Below are 26,769 nucleotides of genomic sequence, written 5' to 3' on the forward strand. Positions count from 1 at the left end.
TGCTTTTAATATTTTCTTCTTTGTATTTATTTTTTGATAGTTTGATTAATATGTGTCTTGGCATGTTTCCCCTGGGATTTATCCTGTATGGGACTCTCTATGCTTCCTGGACTTGATTGACTATTTCCTTTCCCATGTTAGGGAAATTTTCAACTATAATCTCTTCAAATATTTTCTCAGGCCCTTTCTTTTCGTCTTCTTCTTCTGGGACGCATATAATTCTAATGTTGTTGCTTTTAATGTTGTCCCAGCGGTCTCTGAGACTGTCCTCAATTCTTTTCATTCTTTCTTCTTTATTCTGCTCTATGGTAGTTATTTCCATTATTTTATCTTCCAGGTCACTTATCCCTTCTTCTGCCTGTTATTCTGCTATGGAGTCCTTCTAGAGAATTTTAAATTTTATTTATTGTGCTGTTCATTATTGTTTGTTTGCTCTTTAGTTTTTCTAGGTGCTTGTTAAACGTTTCATGTATTTTCTCCATTCTGTTTCCAAGATTTGGGATCATCTTTACTGTCATTACTCTGAATTCTTTTTCAGGTAGACTGCCTATTACCACTTCATTTATTTGGTCTGATGGGTTTTTACCTTGCTCCTGCATCTGCTGCATATTTCTCTGTCTTCTCATTCTGTTTATCTTACTGCGTTTGGGGTCTCCTTTGCGCAGGCTGCAGGTTCATAGTTCCTGTTGTTCTGGTGTCTGCCCCTAGTGGCTGAGGTTGGTTCAGTGGCTTGTGGAGGGGTCTGGTGCCTATGGTCTGGTGGGTGGCGCTGGATTTTGTCTTTCTGGAGGGCAGGGCCGTGTCCATTTGTTGTGTTTTGGGGTCTCTGTGAACTTAGTATGATTTTAGGCAGCCTTTCTGCTAATGGGTGGGGTTGTGTTCCTGTCTTGCTAGTTGTTTGGTATGGGGCATCCAGCACTGGAGTTAGCTGGCTGTTGGGTGGAGCTCGGTCTTAGCATTGAGATGGAGATCTGTGGGAGAACTCATGCCGATTGATATCCCATGGGGCTGGGAGGCCTCTGGTGGTCCAATGTCCTGATCTCAGCTCTCCCCCTCAGAGGCTCAGGCCTGACAGCAGGCTGGAGCACCAAGACCCTGTCAGCCACATGGCTCAGAATAAAAGGGAGAAAAAAAGAAAGAAAGAAGGAAAGAAAAAAAATGTATATATATTTTTTTAAGGTATTAAAATAAAGAAAATAATAAAAATAAAAAAGAGAGCAACCAAACCAGGAAACAAATCCACTAATGATAACAAGCACTAAACACTAAACTAAGATAAACATAAAAATCAGAAACAAATCAGTCGCAGATAGCAAACCCCAAGTCTACAGTTGCTCCCAAAGTCCACCGCCACAATTTTGGGATGATTCATTGTCTATTCAGGTATTCCGGAGAGGCAGGGTACATCAAGTTGATTGTGGGGATTTAATCTGCTGCTCCTGAGGCTTCACGGAGAAGTTTCCCTTTCTCTTTGTTTGCACAGCTCTTGGGGTTCAGCTTTAATTTTGGCCCACTTCAGCATGTAGGTTGCCCTCTGGCATCTGTTCACCACCCAGACAGGAGGGGGTTAAAACAGTGGCTGATTAGGGGGCTCTTGCTTATTCAGGCCAGGGGGAGGGAGGGGTGTGATAGTTACAATTGTAATATGGGGTGAGCCTGTGGCGGCAGAGGCTGGCGTGATGTTGCAACAGCCTGGGTGCGCCATGTGGTCTCCCAGGGAAGTTGTCCCTGGATCACGGGACCCTGGCAGTGGTGGGCTGCACAGGCTCCCAGGGGTTGGGAAGGGGAGGCGGGTGTGGACAGTGACCTGTGTTTGCACACAGGCTTCTTGGTGGCTGCAGGAGCAGCCTTAGTGTCTCATGCCCATCTCTGGGGTCCGCGCTGTTAGCCGCGTCTCGCACCCGTTTCTGGAGCTCGTTTAGGTGGTGCTCTGAATCCCCTCTTCTCTCGCAGCCCAAAACAGTGGCCTCTTGCCTTTTTTTTTTTTTTTTTTTTTTTTTTGCTGTACGCGGGCCTCTCACTGTTGCGGCCTCTCCCGTTGCGGAGCACAGGCTCAGCACACGCCGGCCCAGTGGCCATGGCTCACGGGCCCAGCCGCTCTGCAGCATGTGGGGTCCTCCCGGACCGGGGCACGAACCCGCATCCCCTGCATCAGCAGGCGGACTACCTCTTGCCATTTAGGCAGCTCCAGAGTTTTTCCCGGACTCCCTCCCGGCTGTGGTGCACTAGCCCCCTTCAGACTATGTTCACGCAGCCAACCCCAGTCGTCTCCCTGGGATCCGACTGAAGCCCGAGCCTCAGCTCCCAGCCCCCACCTGCCTCGGTGGGTGAGCAGACAAGCCTCTATGGCTGGTGAGTGCCGGTCGGCACTTAACCTCTGTGCGGGAATCTCTCCGCTTTGCCTTCCGCACCCCTGTTGCTGCGCTCTCCTCCGCAGCCCCGAAGCTTCCCCCGCTCCGCCACCCGCAGTCTCAGCCCGCGAAGGGGCTTCCTAGTGTGTGGAAACTTTTCCTCCTCCACAGCTCCCTCCCACTGGTGCAGGTCCCGTCCCTATTCTTTTGTCTCTGTTTTTCCTTTTTTCTTTTGCCCTACCCAGGTATGTGGGGAGTTTATTGCCTTTTGGGAGGTCTGAGGTCTTCTGCCAGCGTTCACTTGTTCTGTAGGAGTTGTTCCACATGTAGATGTATTTTTGATGTATTTGTGGGGAGGAAGGTGATCTCCATGTCTTACTCCTCTGCCATCTTGAAGGTCCCCCTCCCAAAATATTTTAGCTTCTGAAAAGTCAGAGGGCAAGATCAACACACATTAATTTATTTAGGGCTGTAGATTCTTAATTTTGGATCAGCTTGTAATGCTTCCCTGAGTTCTTCCCATGGGTATTTTTTATTATTAAACCTAACTTACACAAGTGGGCTCAACTCTAAAATCTACCAATCCATAATTCATCGAATGTATGGGTGCTCATGGTATGCTAAATAGTGTAATTATAAGTGTGGTACAGTTCAGTTCCTGGTATTTAAAGATATTATAATAGAAAAGCAGCAGAATTTTAAAAATGATTTCAGGTGCTACCATGTTTCTCAGGAAAAACATACTTTTTGCTTTCTGATAGGAAAGTCAAGCTCCAGATCTTGTTAATAATGTGTGTGCTTGTTTGTTCATTTATTTCATATTTCTCTCTTTGTCATAATTAAAAAGAAAAATAGTGACTATTGTTTCACAATAAAATTAATATCACTTTCCCTAAACAAAAATTTTCGTATCTAGTAAGATAGCGGAGAGGGAGTGATCACTCATAATGCTACTTCTCCCAAACAAGTTTTTATTAGTCTCTTTTTCAATAATCATCTGTAACTATGCTATTGTTTATAATTGTGTACAGGCATACCGCAGAGACTTTGCAGGTTCAGTTCCAGACCATCGTAATCAAGTGCATATCACGATAAAGCGAGTCACGTGGATTTTTTGGCTTCCCAGTGCATATAAAAGTATTGTTTACACTATACTATAGTCTACTAAGCATGCAATAGCATTATGTCTAGAAAAACAATGTACACGCTTTAGTTAAAAAACACTTTATTACTAAAAAATGCTAGGCATCATCTGAGCCTTCAACAGGCTGCAATCTTTGCTGGTGAGGGTCTTGCCTCAACGTTGATAGCTGCTGACTGATCAGGGTGGTGGTTGCTGAAGGTAGGTGGGGGGGGGCGCTATGGCAGCTTACTAAAATGAGACAGCAATGAAGTTTGCCATGTGGATTGAATCTTGATTTCTCTGTAGCAGGCAATGCTGCTTGGTAGTATTTTACCCATGATAGAACTTCTTTCAAAATTAGAGTCAATCCTACCAAACTCTGCTGCTACTTTGTCAACTAAATTTATGTAATATTCTAAATCCTTTGTGGTTATTTCAACAGTCTTCATGTCACCTTCACCAGGAATAGATTCCATCTCAAGAAACTTCTTTCTTTGCTCTCCCATAAGAGGCAACTCCTCATCTGTTGAAGTGTTATCTTGAGATTGAGGCAATTCAGTCCCATCGTCAGGTTCTACTTCTGATTCTGGTTCTCTTGCTACTTCTACCACAACTACAGTTTTTTTTCCTCCACTGAAGTCTTAATCCCATGAAAGTCATCCAGGAGGGTTAGGCTCAACTTCTTCCAAACTCCTGTTAATTTTGATATTTTGACCTCTTCCAGTGAATCACGAATGACCTTAATGGCATCTAAAATGGTGAATCCTTTCCAGAAGGTTTTCAGTTTACTTTGCCCAGAACCATCAGAGGAATCGCTGTCTATGGCAGCTATAGTCTTACGAAATGTATTTCTTAAATAATAAGACTTGAAAGTCAAATGACTCCTTGATGCATGGGCTGCAGAACAGATGTTGTGTTAGCAGGCCTGAAAACAACATGAATCTCATTGTACATCTCCTTCAGAGTTCTTGGGTACCAGGTACATTGTCGATGAGCAGTAATATTTTGAAAGGAATCTTTTTCCTGAGCAGGAGGTGCAAACAGTGGGCTTAAAATATTCAGTAAACCATGTTGTAAACAGATGTGCTGTCATCCAGGCTTTGTTCCATTAACACAGCGCAAGCAGAGTAGACTTAGCATAAGTCTTAAGGGCCCTAGGATTTCTGGAATGGTGAGTGAGCATTGGCTTCAACTTAGAGTCACCAGCAGCATTAGCCCCTAACAAGAGAGTCAGCCTGTCCTTTGAACCTTTGAAGATGGGCACTGACTTCTCCTCTCTAGCTATGGAAGTCCTAGATGGCATCTTCTTCCAATAGAAAGCTGTATTTTTTCCACACTGAAAATCTGTTGTTTAGTGTAGCCACCTTTGTTATCACAGCTAGATCTTTTGTATAACTTGCTGCAGCATCTACATCAGCACTTGCTGCTTCACGCTGCACTTTTACGTTTTGCAGGCAGCTTCTTTCCTAAAACCTCATGAACCAGCCTTGGCTAGATTGAAACTCTTCTGCTGCTGCTCCCTCACCTATGTCAGCCTTACTAGAATTAAAGATAGTGAGTTATGGCCTTGCTTTGTCTGGATTAGGCTTTGGCTTAAAAGAATGTTGTGGCTAGTTTGATCTTCTGTCCAAACCACTAAAGCTTTTTTCATATCAACAATAAGGCTGTTTTACTTTCTTATCATTCATGTGTTCACTGGAGTAGTACTTTTTTAAAATTTTATTTATTTATTTATTTTTGGCTGTGTTGGGTCTTTGTTGCTGCGCGTGGGCTTTCTCTAGTTGCGGTGAGCGGGGGCTACTCTTCATTGTGGTGCGTGGGCTTCTCATTGTGGTGGCTTCTCTTATTGTGGAGCATGGGCTCTAGGTGCACGGGCTTCAGTAGTTGTGGCACATGGGCTCAGTAGTTGTGGCTCATGGGCCCTAGAGCACAGGTTCAGTAGTTGTAGTGCACAGGCTTGGTTGCTCCATGGCACGTAGGATCTTCCCGGACCAGGGATCAAACGTGCGTCCCCTGCATTGGCAGGCAGAGTTTTAACCACTGCGCCACCAGGGAAGTCCCTGGAATAGCACTTTTAATTCCCTTCAAGAACTTTTCCTGTGCGTTCACAACTTCACTAACTGTTTGGTACAAGAGACCTAGCTTTTGGCCTGTCTCAGCTTTCAACATGCCTTCCTCCCTAACCTTAATCATTTCTAGCTTTTGATTTGAAGTGAGACATGCAACTGAACACTGAGAGGCCATTGTAGGGTTATTAATTGGCCTTAACTTCAATATTGTTGTGTCTCAGGGAATAAGGAGGCCTGGGGAGAGGGAGAAAGATGGGGGAATGGCCAATTGATGGAGCACATCAGAACACACACACAACATTTATCGGTTAAGCTTGCCATCTTGCATGGTCATGGTTTGTGGCACCCCAAAACAATGACAATAGTAATATCAAAGATTACATATCACAGATAGCAAATGTAATAATAATGAAAATGTTTGAAATAGTTCAAGAATTTCCAAAATGTGACACAGAGACATGAAGTTAGCAAATGCTGTTGGAAAAAACAGCACTGATAGACTTGCTCAATGCAGGGTTACCACAAACCTTCAATTTGTAAAAAATGCAGTATCTGCAAAGTGCAATAAAGTGAAGCACAATAAAATGAGGTGTTCCTGTACCTTGCTTTTAAAATTAATTAGTAGACTTTTTTTAGTATAGTTTTAGGTTTACAGAATAATTGAGCAAATATTACATAGAATTCCATTGTATGTTGCTTTTTTTTTTTTTAATTAGTGTTAAAGGATTGAAGGAGGCACTTTTTATAGTGGAAAGAGTATACATAGGCTTTGGGATCCAATTCTGGTTCCACTTTTTTTCTTAACTACCTATCTCTGGGCCAGGTACTCTCCAAATTTTAGTTTTCTTACTCATTCAGCAAACATTTATGAACATACTTGATCCAGATGCCAAGCTCCATGCTCTATGCCAAAGAATGATCAAATAAATTTTAAAATTACTTTTCAAAACCTTTAGAGCTAACCTACTTTTATGATAGTGCTATTAAGAGTAGCTAATCTGTAAACTATATTCTGGTCTGTTATGAGATGAACTAGCACCTGAATGCACTGTAGTGTTTCCTTTTTTGTGAAGGTCTTTTTATGAAGAAAAAAAAAAAGCCAAACTAGAGGTGTGTTTAGTAATGTAGTTGATTTTCCTGTCTCACAGACCACTAACACATTTGCAGATCAGCCCTGATCCATAGGGTACATTTTAAGTAGCTTTAGTATAAAATAACTCAAGAACTGTTACTTATAGTAAATATAAACTTATGTTTTCTACCGTTCTTTTTTTCTCTTTGGCCATTTATCGTTTCTATTATGATTTTCTTCAATATTTTGCTGACAGTTTCCTTGCAAGTCTCTTCATTATGTAATTTTGCCTTTTTGCTTAATTGAAATTTTTAGGTATGGAAGAGTTAATTATGTCCTAGCTCGAAGAATAGAACTTTTAGAAGAAGTCAAACGATTGCAGAAGAGTCTAGGGGTTCCAGGAGATGCGTCATATACTTGTGAAACTGCAGGCTATTTCTTCTTATATCAGGTAAGAGATTAAGGGTTTTAAAATCACACTTTATCGTAATATGGTCTTCAGTTGGAAACTGGGATGGGTTCTGGAGATCCTTTCTTGAAAGCTTACTTTTTTATTGAGTAGATTAAAATATATGTTATTGCCAAAGCTATATTTGTGAGTGTTAAATGTTTGTATTTCCTGTTCCCTTCACTTTTCTTTGCTAAATAACTTTGCTTGATGACTCATTCAGTGAAAGGCCAATGTTGCTACTTTATAAATATATATTACATTTTCTTCTTGCTATTGACAAAGTTTCTAGTCTCTCTCTCTCTCTTTTTTTTTTTTTTCATTTTTTTCCATTACTATAGAACTATAACCAAACAGTCTACCTACCCAGTGGTAACAAATACAGTTCTTTAACTTGCTTTTGCTATGCATATTAATCAAGTAATGAAGAAAAACATACTTCCTTTTTAAATTTCTAGAAGTACATTTTGTTTTAGAATTAATTTCAAAGTAGGAGTTTAAGTTAAAAATTCTTTGACTTCAATTTAGAGGCATGTTTTTGCTTTTGTTTGGGGGTGTGAAAATTAATGAGAAATGTAAAGCCAAATAAAATAAATAAAAATAAACTTTAAAAGTCAACTGGTTTACTAATAATTTTAAATGGATTAAACATAAATAATGAAGATTTTTGTATAACTGTATTTGTTCTCTTTGTTCTAATGGTATTTGTATGTTTTAGGTATAAATCATAACACTGAAATGGTAAAATATATATGAAAAAAGAGTTTATGCTCATTATAAGCAGGTAAACCAGTTGAGTCCGTTCAGAATGAGCTGATTTCATGGTTCCTTGTGAAACACAGGACATATGCATGATCTTGCAAAGTTGTCTGCATTAGACTCAGACTGTTGAGAACTTTGAATGATGGAGTAAAGATCATGCTTAAATGCATGTTTGTCACAAAATAAAAATCACTAGGCTCTCAGTGAAAACTAGTTTTAAAAGTAATAGAAATAATATATAAATTATAGAACCTTAAGTAATAAATTTGAGAAATATGAACTTGAGGCCTCAGAAGGCCTCACAGTTTTGAACACACAATAATCACATTGGGAAAGTTGTTTAAAAAGGGAATTCTCAAGCTCTGTCCCCAGAGACTTTGTTTTAGTAAGGTGTGGCACCAGGTATCTACATTTTTATTTAGCTTTTCAGATATTCTGCCTAAGGACCACACTTTGAGAAACACTGAAATTATAACAGAAAAATTGAGAGAATTACAAAAATGGAGATTAAGTAGGAACAGAGTAGAGCCATAGTTAACATTTATAGCAGGAGGTAATTGAACTACTTATGTCACAAAAGTCATAAAATGAGCTTTCAAATATATACGCAGCTTAACCAGAAGTTCTTTATAAGTATACTACAGAGAATTGGAAAAATTATGAAGGTCTAGGAGAAGGGTTGACAAGTGCTAAATTGATTAAAAAGCTACTAGAGCTGAACTTAACCATATATGGAGAGAAACTGAGGTAGTGAAAAAATGAGGAATTTCTTTGTCCAGAGAGGTTTGGTGGGGTTTTTTTGATCATCAATCATAAATTGTTTTGAATATGCATAGAAAATCTGAAATGTCTGAGATAAAGTCCCATGGGATGATCCTGAGGTTCTTACCCATCCCATCCGTACATTTTTTATCAAAGAGGTTTTTTTCCTACAGTCTTAAAGGTTACTTTTATAAAAGAAGGGCAGTCTGTCAGTGACTTGGATAAGCAATAGTCCTGTTGGGTCAAAGGTTGCTTTTCTTTTCCTTTTCTTTTACCTACCAAATCTTATTTTCACTCAATTCGTTTTTTATTTTATTATTTAAAACATAAGAGCTGGCAAATTTAACCTCAAGTCTCTTTTGTTCTTACAGGTAATGTCTCGTTGGGAAGAGTATATCAGCAAAGTGAAAAATAAAGGTAACACGTTGCCAGATGTTACTGAAGTCTCCACTTTCTTCCCTTTTCATGAGTACTTTGCAAATGCCCCTCAACCCATTTTTAAAGGCCGATCTTATGAAGAAGACATGGAAATTGCTGAAGGATGTTTCAGGCATATTAAGAAAATCTTTACTCAGCTTGAGGTAAGGGTTCTCAAGTTCTTTTAACTTTCCTTTAAAGGTTTTAAGCTTAGTTTGTTGTTTTGTTTTAAATGTAGTAAGTGGAATATTCAAATCTAGCAAACCAGATTATTACTTTTAAGTGAGATTATTGGAAGCATTTATTTTTCTAGTTGAAGAAATAAGTAAAAATTAAGATATGAATTGAATCCCCATTTTTCTGGTGTGAAAGTCTTAGTATTAAGAAAGGAATGCTTTCATTAGGAGATTTAACAGTGGTTCTTTGATTTGGAATTTGGCCATTCTAAGTTCTTTATGCCTTTGATCTGTAAACAAAAAATGAGGTTGCTATGTTAGCCAGGATGACTGTTCCTGATTATTAAGGTGAAATAAGAATCACCACTATGTAAAGGGGACAGAGAAGAATATATTTGGAACCCAGGGAGCCCTGGGATGCTTCATAGTTTTCTCATTCCTTATTGGAAACATCATTGGAAGACTACAGCAGTGCTGTAGAAGGATCACATTCAGGCTCAGATTCCTCAGTAAGAACATTTAGGATTACTTCAGATAAAAAGGGCAAAGACTGTGTCTTTTTTAAAGTCTTTGTACCTTTTAGATATGATTTTATCCCTACTTCCTACAACAATATGTGGCACGTAATAGATGTTCAGTAAACACTGATGTATTGTGTGAGTTAGGTGACTAGAGATGGATGGATGGTAGGTACAGAATAATAAATAAATAATGTATATACATATGTAGTATGATAATGATAAATAAAATTTTAAAACCTGCAAAACAGTATTATAGTATGTTTATGATTACATAAATAGAATGTAAAAGGATAAAAGCATATAATTTCTAGTAGCTGCCTGGGGATATATACAGGATACCTCCACCTGTACCTGTGATGCTTTAATTATTTTTTAAAAAACAAAAAAAAAATGGTTAAAAGTCTGAAGTAAGTATGATATAATGTTCCGATGTGATAAAACTTGATCTTAGGTGCTCTGCACCGGCTTGTTTGCTCCTCACGTCCATCTGCTGTCCATTCCCCTCCTCTCCTCTATGGGGATCCTCTGCCATGGTCAGGGCTGAGACTGGTCCTTGGAGTTTTAATTTCCCAGCCTCTCATGTCAGCTGACTTTTGTCTGGGTTTAGCCAATGAGAAATGTGGCAAAAATAGAATAAAGAGAAAAGCCAGGGTATTTCTGCACCAGCTCTCTCGGCCTGAGGTTTCGTCTCTTCCATGGCTCCAGTTTCTGCTGGCCTGGCCCACCGCAGTTCCAGCTTATTCTGGTACCCCAGTTTCTGGGCTCTGATAGCACTTCCTCCTCATTATCCTTCCTAGCCTAGGAATGGTCATAATTTCCTGCTGTTGCCAGTCTCTGGCTTACTTCGCCATTCCCTGGTTGGCTTTTCTGCTCCTCCATCACCTGTATAACGAGCTCCCTCAATAAATTCCCTTTGTTATGAATGCTTGAAGTAGTTTCTGTTTTCCTGGAGAGACCTTGAGTAATATAGACACAATGGTGATGGATATTTTATTCAGTATTTTTGTTGATACTGTAAATATTTTATCTTATACCAAAAAAACCAGTCCAAATTGTAGCTTGACTGTCAGTTATTATTTGAACTCAATTAGTACCTTATTAATTACGGACAGAATTACGATTCTTTAGGCTTAGTTTATGAGATATTTATATTAATTTCTCATATTGTCTCATAAACTGGATTGTATGAATATATGCATGAGCTGTTTATTTTCCTAAAATAATATCTCATTGTTCCCCCACTTCCATAGGAGTTTAGAGCCTCCGAACTGCTTCGAAGTGGACTAGACAGATCTAAATACCTTTTGGTGAAAGAAGCCAAAATCATTGCTATGACCTGTACTCATGCTGCCTTAAAACGACATGATTTAGTCAAGTTAGGCTTCAAGGTAAAGACTTATATTTTAGTTCCTTAATTCATCTATGCAGCTGTTAGTTCTCTTACCTTCCCCTCCCATCCCCCTCCCCTGCCCCTCCCCCACTCCTCCCCTCCTCTCCCCTCCCTTCCCCTCCCCTTCCCTTCCCTTCCCTAGGCCATTTCCCTTGGACATCTGCTTCTCACTGAAGTTTGCATTTATAATTACTTTAAAATGTCTCTTTTAAAAGTGACGATAACCTCCCATGTTTATGTGATTAGTAAACTCTAAATCTAATTTTTCTAAATTTAGTTATCAAACATATGTCTTTTAAGTAACATTATAACCACATGATTGTCTAACTTCTAATACTTGTTAAGGTACATTAATTTATTTTCACTGTGTTAAAAAAAATCTCCAAACAGAAGTAAAAGCTTTATACAAATAATATTTGACAACGTTTTTCACCTATTAGAAATATGTACACTTGTTTACCTTTTAAGCACACATACACTCCCAGTTATTTGTTCATTCAGTAAATAAAAAGCCATCTATGTGAGGATGTGTAATACAGTTACTTATACTGTCAAAGGAGATATTTAAATGACTTCATCTTAAGATAAGGACTGGAGAGCTAAAGGGCAAGACAGCCTGTTACTCAGTTGAAATGGAATGTAATAATTGAGCAGTAAATTTGAATTTGCAGACACTTTGTGACTTTGCTATTGATACTGACTAAACTCTGATTTTAATGCACATCATTTAACTTGCCTCAACTGTTTCATCTGTCATTAGTTATAGTGTTTGTGTACTGGTTTGAATTTAAAGTTAGCAAAAGCATTTGTTGTTGATGAAAATAACTGACAATTTTTAAATGTTATGAGCTCACTGGAAGATAGGTGCTAAATAAATTCAAGGTGATAGAATTATTGTTATCTTGGATGAAAGTTTCCTCAGTTGCAAGGTAGGACAAATATGATAATTTATTAAAAGGTAGTGTGAACTTACCTAGTGGTGTGAACTTACCTTTTGCAAATTTTCACCTAAATATTTTTTTCTTGGGGCTGACACATAAAATATACTTTGGATTGATATTAAAGTATATCAGTTTAATAATACAGGGAAATGATGCAGTCTAAATAGAGCATTTTATGCTTTCATGCAGCTGTTCACATGCATATTTTACAAAACATTACTTGTAGCTTATCACATTTCCATTGATCATTTTCTTACATTGTGTTATATACATCTAAAGATAGTTAACATGAGTGCTGATAGTATCCCTTACATCTTTTATATTTTTAATTTTGAAGTTTTATTTTTATCAAACTAACACATGCATCTGATGTAAGAGCTTAAAAACTTTGTAGCTCTACTTAATGTTAAAAAAAAGCAGTCCCCTACTCCCCTGTTACTCTCTAATTAATCTTTCAACTCTTCTAGTATTTCCTTTGTCCTTTCATTTATATCAATAAAGAATGTTAAATTTCCATTAGGCATATGTTTTGATTCTGTGCTGTCCCCAAGGAGACATGCAAGCACATTTGTGTACTCTTTTCCTTCCTTAAAACACCCAGTATAGTTGTGTCATAATTTTGCTTTGTGATTAAAATCTCCTTTTCAACAGAATCTATAGATATGTTTTTTTTTAATTAGAAATAATTTTTTAATTTTCAAAGCAGAGCCACAGTAAATTCCCATAAAACCTATTCATTAATCATCCAAGTTTAAGCAAAGACAACTTCTCAGTAAATATTCTAGGGTGTTAGTTACTTACGAAATGTATCTGGTGCAGAGAATTTTTATTATTTTATTTTATTTTTTTATAGATATGTTTTTATAAGTTAAATCACATTAGATTTGCAGAATTATTTCTCAGGAAAGAGGCTCTTGTATTTTTTTTAACATCTTTATTGGGGTATAATTGCTTTACAATGGTGTGTTAGTTTCTGCTTTATAACAAAGTGAATCAGTTATACATATACATATGTTCCCATATCTCTCCCCTCTTGCGTCTCCCTCCCTCCCACCCTCCCTATCCCACCCCTCCACGTGGTCACAAAGCACCGAGCCAATATCCCTGTGCCATGTGGCTGCTTCCCACTAGCTATCTACGTTACGTTTGTTAGTGTGTACATGTCCATGACTCTCTCTCGCCCTGTCACAGCTCACCCTTCCCCCTCTGCATATCCTCAAGTCCGTTCTCCAGTAGGTCTGTGTCTTTATTCCTGTCTTACCCCTGGGTTCTTCATGACATTTTTTTTTCTTCTTAAATTCCATATATATGTGTTAGCATACGGTATTTGTCTTTTTCTTTCTGGCTTACGTCACTCTGTATGACAGACTCTAGGTCTATCCACCTCATTACAAATAGCTCAATTTCATTTCTTTTTATGGCTGAGTAATATTCTATTGTATATATGTGCCACATCTTCTTTATCCATTCATCCGATGATGGGCACTTAGGTTGTTTCCATCTCCGGGCTATTGTAAATAGAGCTGCAGTGAACATTTTGGTACATGACTCTTTTTGGATTTTGGTTTTCTCAGGGTATATGCCCAGTAGTGGGATTGCTGTGTAGGAAAGAGGCTCTTTGAGCTGTTCCCACACTGTTTTCCATATTGTGTCTATCACCTTCAGAGTCCACGTGGGAACTTCTGAGAAAACATGGCTTTTTGAACCTCTCCCTTCTCCTAGATTCCTACCAGGATGACCTAATTAATCATTGTAATAGGGAAATTTAGCGTTAGATAGAGCTAGAGAAGACACCCATCCACATGCCTAAAACTTTCAGGTAGTTTCGATAGAAACAGTGCAGAACTGAACCTTAACTTTATCATGTACAGTGGAAATCCAGCTCAGCTACCAGTTTTGAACAAATATAAGCATATTTTGGTAAAATGAGTAGCACAGAAATTAGAGGATATATGAACACAGTTAGTTTAAAAGAGTTAATTAAGTATTAAGAGCAAATATGCTCCCCCTACCTTCCACTTCCTTAGAAAACAAAATAAGGGGAGAAAATTTTGAAAATAGAAAATAAAGGAACTCTAATTGTTCTAGGTGAAAGTCTCAAAGAAAGTATTTTACCGATAAAACAAGGAATAGGATATCTTACTATCATAAGTAGCAATCAGAATTAGAAGTGGAAGGGATAAGATAAAACCTGTTGAGAATAAATCTAGAAGAAAATTGAGCACATCGAAGAGCAGGTACATGAAAGAAAGAATGAAATTTCCTTAGGTTGGAGGAAGACTTGACTTTTCATTATTTTACAAATGTGCAGTGCCTAACATTCCTGGAAACTGGGCTAGAGGGAAGATTCAGGCATCAAACAAGTACATAAATATACAGATAGAATTATAAATGTGATGTGCCGTGAGACAAAGGCACAGAGTACTGTGAAACCCGTTTTAGATTGAGAGGTCAGAGAAGGCCTGGATAAAGTGGGTTTTAAGCCGATACTTTAAAAATGAGAAAGAGCCAAGCAGACAAAAAGTGAAGAGAAAATAACATGTTCAGAGGGCCTGAGGCATGAGTGGTTTTACCATTTCTGAGAAAATGAAATAGGTCAATGTAGTTGAAGCTTAGTGAGTAAGGAGGAAGGTGACATGTGAAGTATGAGAGGAAGGCAGGGGCCAGCTTGAATACAGGCCCTAGTTAACACATCTCTTACAGTCCACATTAAGGGTCTTTTTTTCCTAGGAAAGATGGAAACCAATGAAGGGTTAGAAACCAGGTGACGTGATGTGATGACTTGTTATATGAGTGGTTTAGAGGAGGCAAGACAGGAAGGAGAGGGACTAGTAAAGAGATTGCTGGCAGTAGTCAGAGTAGCAGCTTGGATTAGAGTGGTGGTGGTAGTAGAAATGTAGAAAAACGAATAGATTCTAGAGGGAGTTTTGAAGGTAAAATTGACATGCTTTGGTGATGGATTGAATGCCGGGGGTGGGGAACAAAAGGAGATTGTTGAGTGCCAAGTAGGATTCATAAGGGAAAAAAATTACTGCAAAATACTACCTAGGATAAGAGTACCAATGGAAATGACCTCATATATGATCATAGGTTGATTCTTGCTTATATAGAACTTCAAAACTGAACTGAAAATAACTAAATTGATAATCTCAATCCAAGAAATGATAAACGAGGCTTCCTTAATGTAGAGTTGTATGTTTAGGGCACTTCCTTAAAGTTAAAGACTTGAATTGGAGAAGCGGTAGCGTAATCGTAAAGAAGATCATGAACTTCCTGTTTGAATAATCTGTTGTTATTTTGATCTGAATTATTTGAGGGGTTTGGGGATGCTTATTACGGTCATGGTGGTAGTTGTTTGGCTTTCAAGCTCTCTTTTTGACAAGCTTTCTTTTTTCTCCCTTTCTCAGTATGACAACATTTTAATGGAAGAGGCTGCTCAGATTCTGGAGATAGAAACTTTTATACCTCTTCTTCTACAGGTAAGATACTGAGATTGAGACAAAGAAAGTAGAGTTTTGGGCTTCCCTGGTGGCGCAGTGGTTAAGAATCCACCTGCCAATGCAGGGGACACAGGTTCGAGCCCTGGTCCGGGAAGATCCCACATGCCACAGAGCAACTAAGCCCGTGTGGCACAACTACTGAAGCCTGTGCGCCTAGAGCCCGTGCTCTGCAACAAGAGAAGCCACCGCAATGAGAAGCCCGCACACCACAATGAAGAGTAGCCTCTGGTTGCTGCAACTGCAACTGCAGCTAGAGAAAGCCCGCATGCAGCAACGAAGACCCAACACAGCCAAAAATAAATTTATTTTTTAAAAAGTAGAGTTTTAAGAATTCTGGGGGGTAGCATCAGAGAACTACCCAGTTTGGGGGTGCTAATTGCTATGATTATGTGTTCTCCTTAACTTCATTATGTTTGGTATTCTATTTTAATCTATTCACTGATTATTGAGTAGTTTGTATTGTTTGGGAGCACTATTTAAAAATTCATAGTTTATCTCTAAGTTTTAAAAAGACAGTAATTTTAATCAAGAAAATTACATTGTTAGGCAGTTTGGAGGGAAGATGAGCTTCTTTTTCATTTCTTTTATTTAGAGTTGTTTCTGGAATTGTTTTTGATCCCTGGGTACATGGCTTTTCTTTATTTTGTGCCCGAATTTTTTTAGATAAGTGATGTTTAAGAATGTTTTCTTATTTTACAATAGTCTTTACTATGGAGCATAAAAAACAAAATGTGGAATTCCTAATTGAAGAATAGAGGCTACTCTAATTTATAGATAAATTGGGTTCCGAAAATTGTTTTATAAAGCCAAGTTATTTGGGACTTGTATTTTATCAGAATATGTTACAAGGAACAAGGAGACAGAGTAGGAAACTGAAGTATTAGTGTAGGAAATTAAAGAAGTTATAATTTCTACTGCCTTGGGGGGTTCGCAAACTGGCTCTTGGCGTAATTGTGATACAAGGTATTTACTTTGACATCTTTCCATTTCCCGGCTTGGGCATCTGTTTCTTTCTGTGCACCCTTTGCCTAATTATGACCTAAGTCTCCCAGGCCTCTTTGGGTTACCCTGCATATTAAAGTACGGTAATTCCATGCTTGCCTCTCAATCCCTCCATCCTCTCTCACACACTGTCAGCCAAGAGCAGTGGTACCCATACAAGTCGCTCTGTAAATTTGCCAGATTCTTTTCTGTGGAACTGGGGAAGAGCAAGAGTTAATAAGCTGTTAAAGCCATCTTGTGAATAGCAAGAATCTTGTGCAATAAATTGGAGATTAACAGGGTAATATATTAGAATATTTTGCCATTTCCTCACTTTTTATTTCTAGAATCCTCAGGATGGTTTTAGCCGACTAAAACGTTGGATTATGATTGGTGATCATCACCAGTTACCTCCAGTCATTAAGAACATGGCCTTTCAGAAGTATTCAAACATGGAGCAATCTCTCTTCACTCGCTTTGTCAGAGTTGGAGTTCCTACTGTGGACCTCGATGCCCAAGGGAGGGCCAGAGCAAGGTAAAGGAGACAGGGCAACGGGGGGCAGGGAGGGTGGATGGTAGGGATATTATTTCTATTTAAGGACATCATTTTGATGATCCAAGTATTCGATAACATCTTCTGTATAGACTCTTATCTGTTATCCAGGAACTTGCCTGGATACAAATCTACAAATTGGAAAGTACCTTTATTACCTTCAGCGTGGGGTGTGAATTGACCAAATTATATCCTTCATTTTATTCATTGAGATTAATTTAAGTAACTTCTCAGCTAAGAGCTTCTTTTCACTGTCACCTCCCTTTTTTTCATGCCCCCAAAAGATATACGATTAATATCATTTTGAAATCTAAAGCTAGAGGTGAACAAGAGGAGAACACACTAATTCTTAGTTCATGAAATGTACAGGTCCCCTCTCATAGTTACCTCAAAATTTTTTTCACTGTGCAGACTCTTCCCTGATGTTTTTACTTAAGGAATAAAGGTAGCATTTACCTCAGAGAACGTAATGGAGCTATCATTTCTTGTAATATCAATCTTCTGATTTGGTTACTTACAGGGAGACAAAGGTTGCAAAAGCATTATTGTTAAAAAGAGCACAATGTGGATAATATGAAAATTAACAGGAAGAGCCCATCCCTTAGAAACCCCCTTATATATATTAAAAGGGGATTTACAGTGCTAATATTTCCTGTTTTGGGGGGGATTTGTCTTTGAAAGCTTGTGCAACCTCTACAACTGGCGATACAAGAATCTAGGAAACCTACCCCATGTGCAGCTCTTGCCGGAGTTTAGTACAGCAAATGCTGGCTTGCTTTATGACTTCCAGCTCATTAATGTTGAAGATTTTCAGGGAGTTGGAGAATCTGAGCCTAATCCTTACTTTTATCAGGTAAGAAAAAATAGGAAACTTTTAAGTTTATTTTGCATTTTCCTGGCTGAATTACTACCTAAATCAGTATTACTGAACCACTTGGACAAACCATTAAATAAAGCAAAGTTAGATCTCCACCTCACACACAACACACAATTTTCCATTTCAGATGGATTAAAGATATATACACCAAAGAAAAGAAACTTATATAAACATACTAAAAAAGAAGAAAATAATGATGAATATATAATGTTGGGGTAAGAAAGGTCTTTTTTAAGCTCATTACCAAAATCATAAAGAAAAATATTGCTTGATTGAGAGCAGAATTTATTTTCAGCCTTTAAAAAACAATGGGTTGAAGTCTGGATGTGTATAGAACTCTTTAAAATCACTTATAAAAGAATCAACCCCCCAACAGAAAAATGCAGTAAGGACTAGAATATGCAATTCACAGAAGAAGATATAGATTTGTAGCAAGTATAAATCACTGGAATATATTTTCACCTCTGTTGGGTTAGGTTTGGGAAACTATATTCATGCAATGCTAGTAGGAAAATAATTTGGTGAACATATTGTTAGTATGTATTAAAAGCAATACTCTCACTTATAGGAATTTATCCTTTAAAAAATGGATAAATTTGCAAAGACTTACATGCTAAAATGTTCATCACATCTTTTTTTTATCGCAAATTATTTTTGAAAGGAGAAACAACCTTAATTACACTTTTACCTATTCCATATAATACTGAATAGCCACTAAGGGTGACATTATAACTTGGTTTACTGACAGGGAGAATTTTTATGCTATATTAATGAAAAAATCAGCTTGCAATGTGTATCTATAGTATCCTGTTTTGCTTTTTAAAAAGCAAAACATACATATAGAAATATGTACAGATAATCTCTACAAAAAGATCTGGCAGCATATGCACCAAAAGATTTGTTCTTTTATCTATATTAGCTGATGCTTAGATAAATGTAGTTTGTTATCAATACAGAAAATGGAAAGATTTACACAGTCATGTGGCTCCTGTCTTCCAAAGAACGAGAAAATTTGGATGAAGAGTTAACTGAAGCTGTGTGTCACCAGAATACAAATGATTTTTCTGAAGGTCTTCCTGTAATTTTCCTGTTGCCTTTACATGAAATCCAGCTTCTTGTCTTTTTTGATTTTCATGTTATGTTTATGTTCTCATTTTACTTTCTTCTCTCATCTGTTACTTTCAATTTAGTCTCTGTTGAACTGTACTAAGCAGCCTTGTGTATGCTTTCTCACTCTCAAGTAGTGTATTTAAGTCTTGGTCTTAAACTCCTTCCCGTCCATCTTTACCTAGACCCTCTAAGGTCACAGCAGGCCAGAATGATCAATTTGAGGCCACATCCTCTTCCCATCTGAAGTGGTCTGGTAGAGGTGGCAACCATTAGTAAGAGAACGAACGTAATACACACACAAAAAAACTAAGAAGTATGAAGGAAAAAGGAAAAACATTGTGTCAAAATTGAGAGCCAACTACGGTACTGCTGGATGTATATGTTAGACTGGATTTTCTGCTGGCTTCTAAGATAGTTACCTTGCTTCTTTATGTTAATATTTCTTTCCATAACTATAGTTGCAATACACTGTAACAGGATATTATTGATCTGTATTGTGATTGTTGTGGTCCCAGAAATATTAAGCCTTTAAGTTGGTGACTCTTATTTTATGATTGTTCCATGTATTGCAAATATATTGCAAATGTTAAAGGGAAGTAATTACCACATACTCTATTTTTATTTATCGTTGTTAGTTTAGGATAAGTTATTGCTCAGTTTTATGAGAGGTATTCACTTGTCCAAGATATTAACTGTTCACTTCTTGAGGTGTGATAAATGAACAAATTGTGCTAGTTAACTGTTTTTTCTATAAAGGGAAATAAATACACAATCTGATTAATGTTTTCATTACAGAATCTTGGAGAGGCAGAATACGTAGTGGCACTTTTTATGTACATGTGCTTACTTGGTTACCCTGCTGACAAGATTAGCATTCTAACAACATATAATGGACAAAAGCATCTTATTCGTGACATCATCAATAGACGATGCGGGAGCAATCCATTGATTGGAAGACCAAATAAGGTAGTTTTAAAAGTATAATATGTTCTCTTATTCATGTTGTTGGCAAGATGGAAAGATTTATATTTATTATGAGTAATTTATGTTGTTCTACCTTGTCTCTTTGCTATCTCCTTTTAAAATATGTGAGAAAATGAAATAATAGGAACTCTATAAATCATTCTCTGGCAATTCTGACAGTGTTATTAGTTTGCTGTGAACGTCTGTCTCAACTATCACATTGAAGATTTTTGTTGACAGTAGTCAGAAATAAATGCTTCTGAAACTTTTTGTTGGTAAAATGATGTCTAATGAAATTATTTATGTCCTTTATAGTAGAAATAGGAATTGTAGCATTTTTTTATTTTGTTTGTCTTACAAAGGTATAATTTGTACTGCTTCTTATTGTCTGTGTGTTTAGGGGGGTGTTTTTTTCTTGAGGCTAAAGGAAAATCATAAAGTACATTCAGAACTTAGGATTTTTTTAATACTTCTTTATGTGATATGATGGAGTAATTGCAAATAAAAATGAAGATGCTTGATTTTGTCAATTAGAAAGAATAACAAACATAAATATAGTATTAGTAATGATGCAATTAGGACTTTGGCTGTGAACATAGCTATATAAAAGCTCTTTTACCTTTTCTTGGAAATCATCCACAAGTAAGAGAAAAATGGGAGGAAGAAAAAACAAATTCCATTTTTAGTGAGAGGACATGTGACTAAGATCAAGAAGAAAAAATGGGAAGAGAATTTAGGGTCTTGAAAGTGCCAGCAAAAGCACACTTTCTGAAAGTGGTGGCATACTTTGAAGTATAAGAGCCACATCCCTATTATTCAGCAACGGATATGGGTATTGGGGTGAGCAGAAGCCTTCCTGGTTCCACGCTGATTCAAAGAAGACTACAGATGAGCTATATTTGAAAAAAATACACCGTCTCTATAGTAACAGTGAAAAAGAGAACCATCTGTTGTTAAAATCACTGAGCCTTTAGAAGAAAGTTCTGCTCACCCTAACCTAACCTCTTGTGCATAGCTAATCTGAGAAACCCGCCTAATCAGTGGTAAAATAGAGGAGAAAAGGAAACTAGCACAAGCTCAATTTATAAATGAGGGAAAGAGCATCCGAACAAACTAATTGACAAGATAACATTCTCCAGAAAACATGTTGGCCTAGAATAGATGAAAATTTTGAATGCATATTTGGGTATGAATTTTAAGATACTTAATGAAGTATGCATTTCTGTGAGGGAAGGCTACAAAACAGAGAAATTGAAGAACCCAGGAAGAGATGAAATGTGAACTGGCAGAAAATAAAACAAAATCAAAGAAATGGAGACAAAATTACAAGGAATGGGGAGGAACAGGCACTGTAGAACACTCCATAAGGGATATAGAGAGTGAAAATGAGAAACTAATAACTTTGAAATATAGGAAGTTTAGAAATAGAAGAACCTCAGTGTCTGAGTCCTTTTATTTATGAGTAATAGAAAAACTTAAACAATAAGGAAAGTTACTCTCTCTCATAACAAGAAGATGAAAGTAGTGTGGCTCCAGGTTAGGTTACAGTGTGACGCAATGATGTCATGAAAGACCAAGGTTCATTTCATCTTTCTGCTCTGCTGTCCTCAATCTGTGAGCCCAGTTCTCAGACAAGCTCTCCACATGGTCAGGATGACAACAGAATTTCCAAGTATAATATCCATACATAAGAGCAAAGGACTATATCCAGAATATATGAACTCCTATAAAAGTCATTGTAAAATATAGACAACCCAATACAGAATTGGCAAATGAATTGGACAGCATACAAATGGACAATAAGCACATGAAAAAATGCTTACCATCACTAGTTGTCAGGGAAAATGCAATTAAAACTACAGTGATGCACCACTGCACATCCAACAGAATGGCTAAAATTATAAAGATTGACAGTATACCACGTGTTGGCAAGGATGTGGAGCAACTAGAACTCTGGAACTGGAACAGTGCTAGTGAATGTGTGTACAGCAACTTTGGAAAACAGTTTGACAGTTTCTTATAAACACCCACACAGTCCAGCAATTTTACCCCCAGATATTTATCCAAGAGCAATAAAAATGTATTTATACAAAAGTATTTGGACATGAATATTCATTGCAGCTTTATTCAAAATAGCCCTAAACTAGAAACAACCCAAATTCCGTGAACAAGGGAATGAATAAACAAATTGTAGTGTATTCGTTCGGTGGAATACTATTCACCAGTAAAAAGGTATGAACTTCTAATTTATGATTCCATTTTTATGGAATTCTAGAACTGGCAACAAAATAATCTATAGTGACAGAAAGCTGATCAGTGGTTGCCTGGGGCTGGGGGATACAGATTTGATGACAAAAGGGACTGAGGTAATGGAAATTGTGATTGTGGTGGTGGTTATTTGGGAGTATATATTGTCAAAATTTATTAAATTGTACATTTAAAATGTTGCTTATCAGGTATATAATTAGCTGAATCCCAGTCCCTGCTTTCATGGAGCTGAGTAGTCTAGTAGGGGGAAGATTGTTAATTCCACAAATATAATAGTTACTTAGGTATCTGCAGAGTTAAAGGTGAGTGCTATAAGTGTGAATAACATAGGGACATAGCCGAATCTGGTTACCATGGTTTATTTCATAGTGTTCATTAACTTGTTCTTTCGATTCCAAGTATATAGTCATGTTCTTTGGGGATTGATTATTTTAAGGATAAGATTTTTATTTCTAGCACTTTATTTAAATGATCTCTCTAGAGTTTTTGCTTTTGAAAATATACCATATTCCCCCTTTATTTTGGCCTCAGGTGACAACCGTTGACAGATTTCAAGGTCAACAGAATGATTATATTCTTCTTTCTCTAGTACGAACCAGGGCAGTGGGCCATCTGAGGTATGTAAGGAAGCATTTTCATAATAGTGTTGAACTTTACTGTATGCTTTAATTTTGAGCTTCTGTGGCTAAGTAGTTTTAAATTTTATGTTGAAAGTTTAATTAATTAACTTTTGGTGCTTTTTGTTGGACTGTAGCAGTAGCATATTCTTTGTATAGTTAGTTAATCATTGCCATTGCTTCTGAATTTTTTGAATCTTAAATGTTTCAGTAATTTTAACTTTTTTACTCTTCAGGAACAGTCAGAGATAGCATTTAATCATTATATATATATATATATATGTATGTATGTATGTATGTATGTATCTCCTATGTCTGTTTGAAACTTAATGTCAGAAATTAAAGGAGGTAAAGTGGTAAAAAGTCTAAGAGTAAACTTTGCATTGCACAGGATTTCTCACTTTTCCCTACACAGTCTTTTAGCTTCAGTGTTAGGATAAAGGAACCATTTGTTCTCCCATGATTAAGAATTGTCAAAACGAACAGTAATATATTTTTATCATTTATTGTGATGTATTTATGTGCTGGGGATTTATGGGAATAATATCTCCTTGTTACAAAGCAGCCATTTAGTTTATATAAACGTTCATCTCATATGACTTACTAGCAAAACTATAAGGAGAGTTCATTTTATTATTCTATTTGATGAATATAAAAAGAAAATTCTGCAAGCTCTCATAATGTTGTCATTAAGTCAAGATCTATTTGGTGCTTAACCCAGAGTGATCAGGTTCCATTAGACCGATAACTTTTACGTAAGAGTAAACAAAGATGTAATGTTTCAAGAAATTGTTTCAATACTATAGCATTCTAAAATACAGTGTGTTTTTACTTAAGTGTCAAACATGTTTTGGAGACTAACTTTTCTAAAAAGCGGTTTCATTTCCACATTGAAATTTATAGCTGCTGCTGCATAGGGTATCATTATGATTTACATAATTAAAATCTCTTACCCAAACTCACAGTATGAATACGTGAATACTGCTTCTTCCTCTTCCCTTTTTCTTACTCTGTAGTGCTTTTTTTGTCTTTTTCACATTCCCATGACTTTATTTCTATGCTGTTTTTTACCTGACTTCTGGAAACTTAAAAAAAAATAAAGAGAAAGATGACGATAATAAAATGCTTATAAATGAAGGCTTAAAAAAGAACCTGATCTCATTGTTGTCTTACATATCTAAATTTTCTTTATCCAGATAAATTAGTCTTCTTTGTATTTGCCAAACTTCCCTTTTGGAAGTCTACCTTCTTCTTCGGGGGCTGCTGGTGGTGGTGGTAGTGTTATTAAATCATAGAGGGGAAAAAGTCAATTGACCTATGATTTACAATTCAACTCTCCAGATAGGTTAGGTATCTTAGCTAGAATTTTATCAAACTCCTCATAGAAGTTTTTGGTTTGTAGATACAATCTTTCATATCTTTCTTTTTCTAGGAAGTAGTAAAATATTTTGTTTTTCAAGTCTCAAGAGACCAAGGAAACCTACTTTCTTCCATATTTCTCTTTTTACTAATAGCTTTATTGGGATATAATTCACATACCATACAATTCACCTATTTTAAGTGTACAGTTCAATGATTTTTAGTATATTCATAGTTATGCAGCTATCTTCACGATTTTAGAACATTTTTATCACCCTATACCTGTCAGCAGTTACTCCCCTCCCCTCTCCCCTAAGCCCTTGGCAGCCACTGTTCTACTATATGTCTATAGATTTGCCTATTCTGGACGCTTCATATAAATGAAATCACTTAGCATAATGTGTTCAAGATTCATCCATGTTGTAGCATATGTCAGTACTTCATTACTTTTAATTGCTAAATAATATTTCATTATTTTTTGTGTGAATTTTTTACTTTTTATTTATCCATTCATCAGTTGGTGGACACTTGGGTTGTTTCTACTTTTAGGCTATTAGGACTAATGCTGTTGTGAACATTCATGTACAAGTTTTGTGTGGAAGTATGTTTTCCTTTCTCTTGGGTGTAGACCTTGGAGTGGAATTGCTGGGTCATATAGTAACTCTGTGTTTAACCCTTTAAGAAGCTACTAAGCCGTTTTCCCAAGTGCCTGCCTTTCTTCTTTTACCCACATCTTTTTTTCATCCAGGATAGACTAATCAGGTGATTGTTTAGGAGCCAGGCTATTGAGCGTCAGTTCCAGAGACCTGTTTTAGGGCACTGTGGAGCTGTTTAGAAGCTAGAGTAGTGAGACATTTCTGGTTCCTTTTCCAACATTCATTGTTCTTGTCCCTACTGACTTGAATAGCCCAGCTACAAATAGAAATGCTTGTGACTTGTTCAGAGCAAAGCAGTGAAACTGTAACTTTCCTGTGTTGTCTCCTTGTAGGGGCTCTATCAGAGTGATGACTTGTTGTTTAACAGTGCTGTTTCTGTCCAGCCATCTTCTGGGGACTGTGAAAGAAGGTGGTAGTTCTCATTGCCCTGGTTTCAAGATACAGCTCCAAGGAACCCTGGCTTTTCATGCTGCCACCCTTTGCTTTTTTTCCCTGGTAGTTTGTTATGTTTATAGTGTTTGCTCATTCATTTAACAGATGTTCTTAGATCCTTCTATTATTTGGCAATGTGATGGGTGCTTGATATATAGTAGTAAATCTAACATTCATTATCTCTGTCCGCATGGAGCTTAGAATCCAGTGGAGGAGACATTAAACATGTCCTTGGAAAATACCTACATTTGATTCTGCAGAAGATTTTAGTCTAACTCTCCTCATGTACAGTGGAGATTGAGCTTAGTAGAGCCACTTAACTGTCCTACAGTACTAAGGACTGGAGGGAAAAGTTCCTCAGAGGAACAGGTTCATTGTCACTGCTCTGCCTAGAGATAGAGCCTTCTGGATGAGAAAGGGAGAACTGAATATCATAATACAGGGATTACCATGAAAACAACGGCTTAGGTCACCTCCTTCCACCATGCCCTCCCCACCTTTTTCCCTGACAACATTGTTTTAACAGTGTTTTTATTAAGTTTATAATACTTAGGTGAGAACTCATGCTAAGTATTTCCAGCATTGTATATCCAGTTACTAGTTTTGGAACCACCCACCTATAGCGTGACCCCTCAGGCTTCTAAGGGATGTGGAGGAAGTAAAAACAATTTGGCCTGCAGTGACCTAGAAGGTGACATTTCCTTCGTGAATCCAGGGTGTCACAAATGTAGAAATTCCTCAAAGCTACTGCAAATGGGTATGCTTTCTCCTCATACCTAAATGAACTTCTCTTAGTTTGGGTTGCTGGGAGGTGGGGATACCCCCTCAACATAACTGCTATTATATATGATGTTGCACAGTCCCTCCTGATGAGGGAAACTAGATCCTTATCAAGGCCATAAAACACAATAGAAAATGAGGCTGAATTAGAGATATTCCCCAAATATCTTGCATTATGCAGAAACAAAGAAAAGCCATTTGATAAATATTCCAATTCCCGATTCTCTGTCTGGTTATTATATGATCTTTGTAACATTTGACCTCTGTAACACTCTTTAACACTTTCTTTCAGGAGTTAGGGATGACTGTACCAGATTTTATTATTATTCATGAAAGTCTTCTCTTTTGTAGAATACTCGCAAATTTAAATAGCCATCTGAGCATCTCAAGAAAACAAGCTATCCTCTGTATTTGAAACCAAAACTATATTTTCTTACTAAAACACATTCTAACTAATAGTGAAGTGAAATTAAACTTACATAGCCACTCTTTTATAATTTTTTTTTCCTTTTACACATAACCACTCTTTTGTAATTTTTTTTTTCTTTTTTACATGGTCCTTGTTGGTTATCTGTTTTAAATATAGCAGTGTGTACATGTCAATCCCAAACTCCCAACTATCCCTCCCCACCCCACTTCCC

The 26,769-nt window shown here is 37.2% G+C and overlaps 1 protein-coding gene across 3 annotated transcripts in view; it reads left to right on the plus strand.

Annotated features, from left to right (window-relative positions):
* The window catches only part of AQR (aquarius intron-binding spliceosomal factor), a 121,120-nt gene that overhangs the window by 68,281 nt on the left and 26,070 nt on the right, over positions 1 to 26,769 (plus strand). For all 3 annotated transcript variants that reach the window (XM_060294504.1, XM_060294503.2, XM_030844269.2), the window contains exons 25-32: positions 6,931 to 7,066; positions 8,959 to 9,168; positions 10,952 to 11,089; positions 15,440 to 15,511; positions 16,861 to 17,048; positions 17,748 to 17,919; positions 19,849 to 20,019; positions 22,816 to 22,901. In XM_060294504.1, the coding sequence (XP_060150487.1) occupies positions 6,931 to 7,066; positions 8,959 to 9,168; positions 10,952 to 11,089; positions 15,440 to 15,511; positions 16,861 to 17,048; positions 17,748 to 17,919; positions 19,849 to 20,019; positions 22,816 to 22,901 (1,173 nt within the window). The remainder of the gene's footprint in view (positions 1 to 6,930; positions 7,067 to 8,958; positions 9,169 to 10,951; positions 11,090 to 15,439; positions 15,512 to 16,860; positions 17,049 to 17,747; positions 17,920 to 19,848; positions 20,020 to 22,815; positions 22,902 to 26,769) is intronic.

Source organism: Globicephala melas, chromosome 2 (genome assembly GCF_963455315.2).
Source record: "Globicephala melas chromosome 2, mGloMel1.2, whole genome shotgun sequence".
Lineage (NCBI taxonomy): Eukaryota > Metazoa > Chordata > Mammalia > Artiodactyla > Delphinidae > Globicephala > Globicephala melas.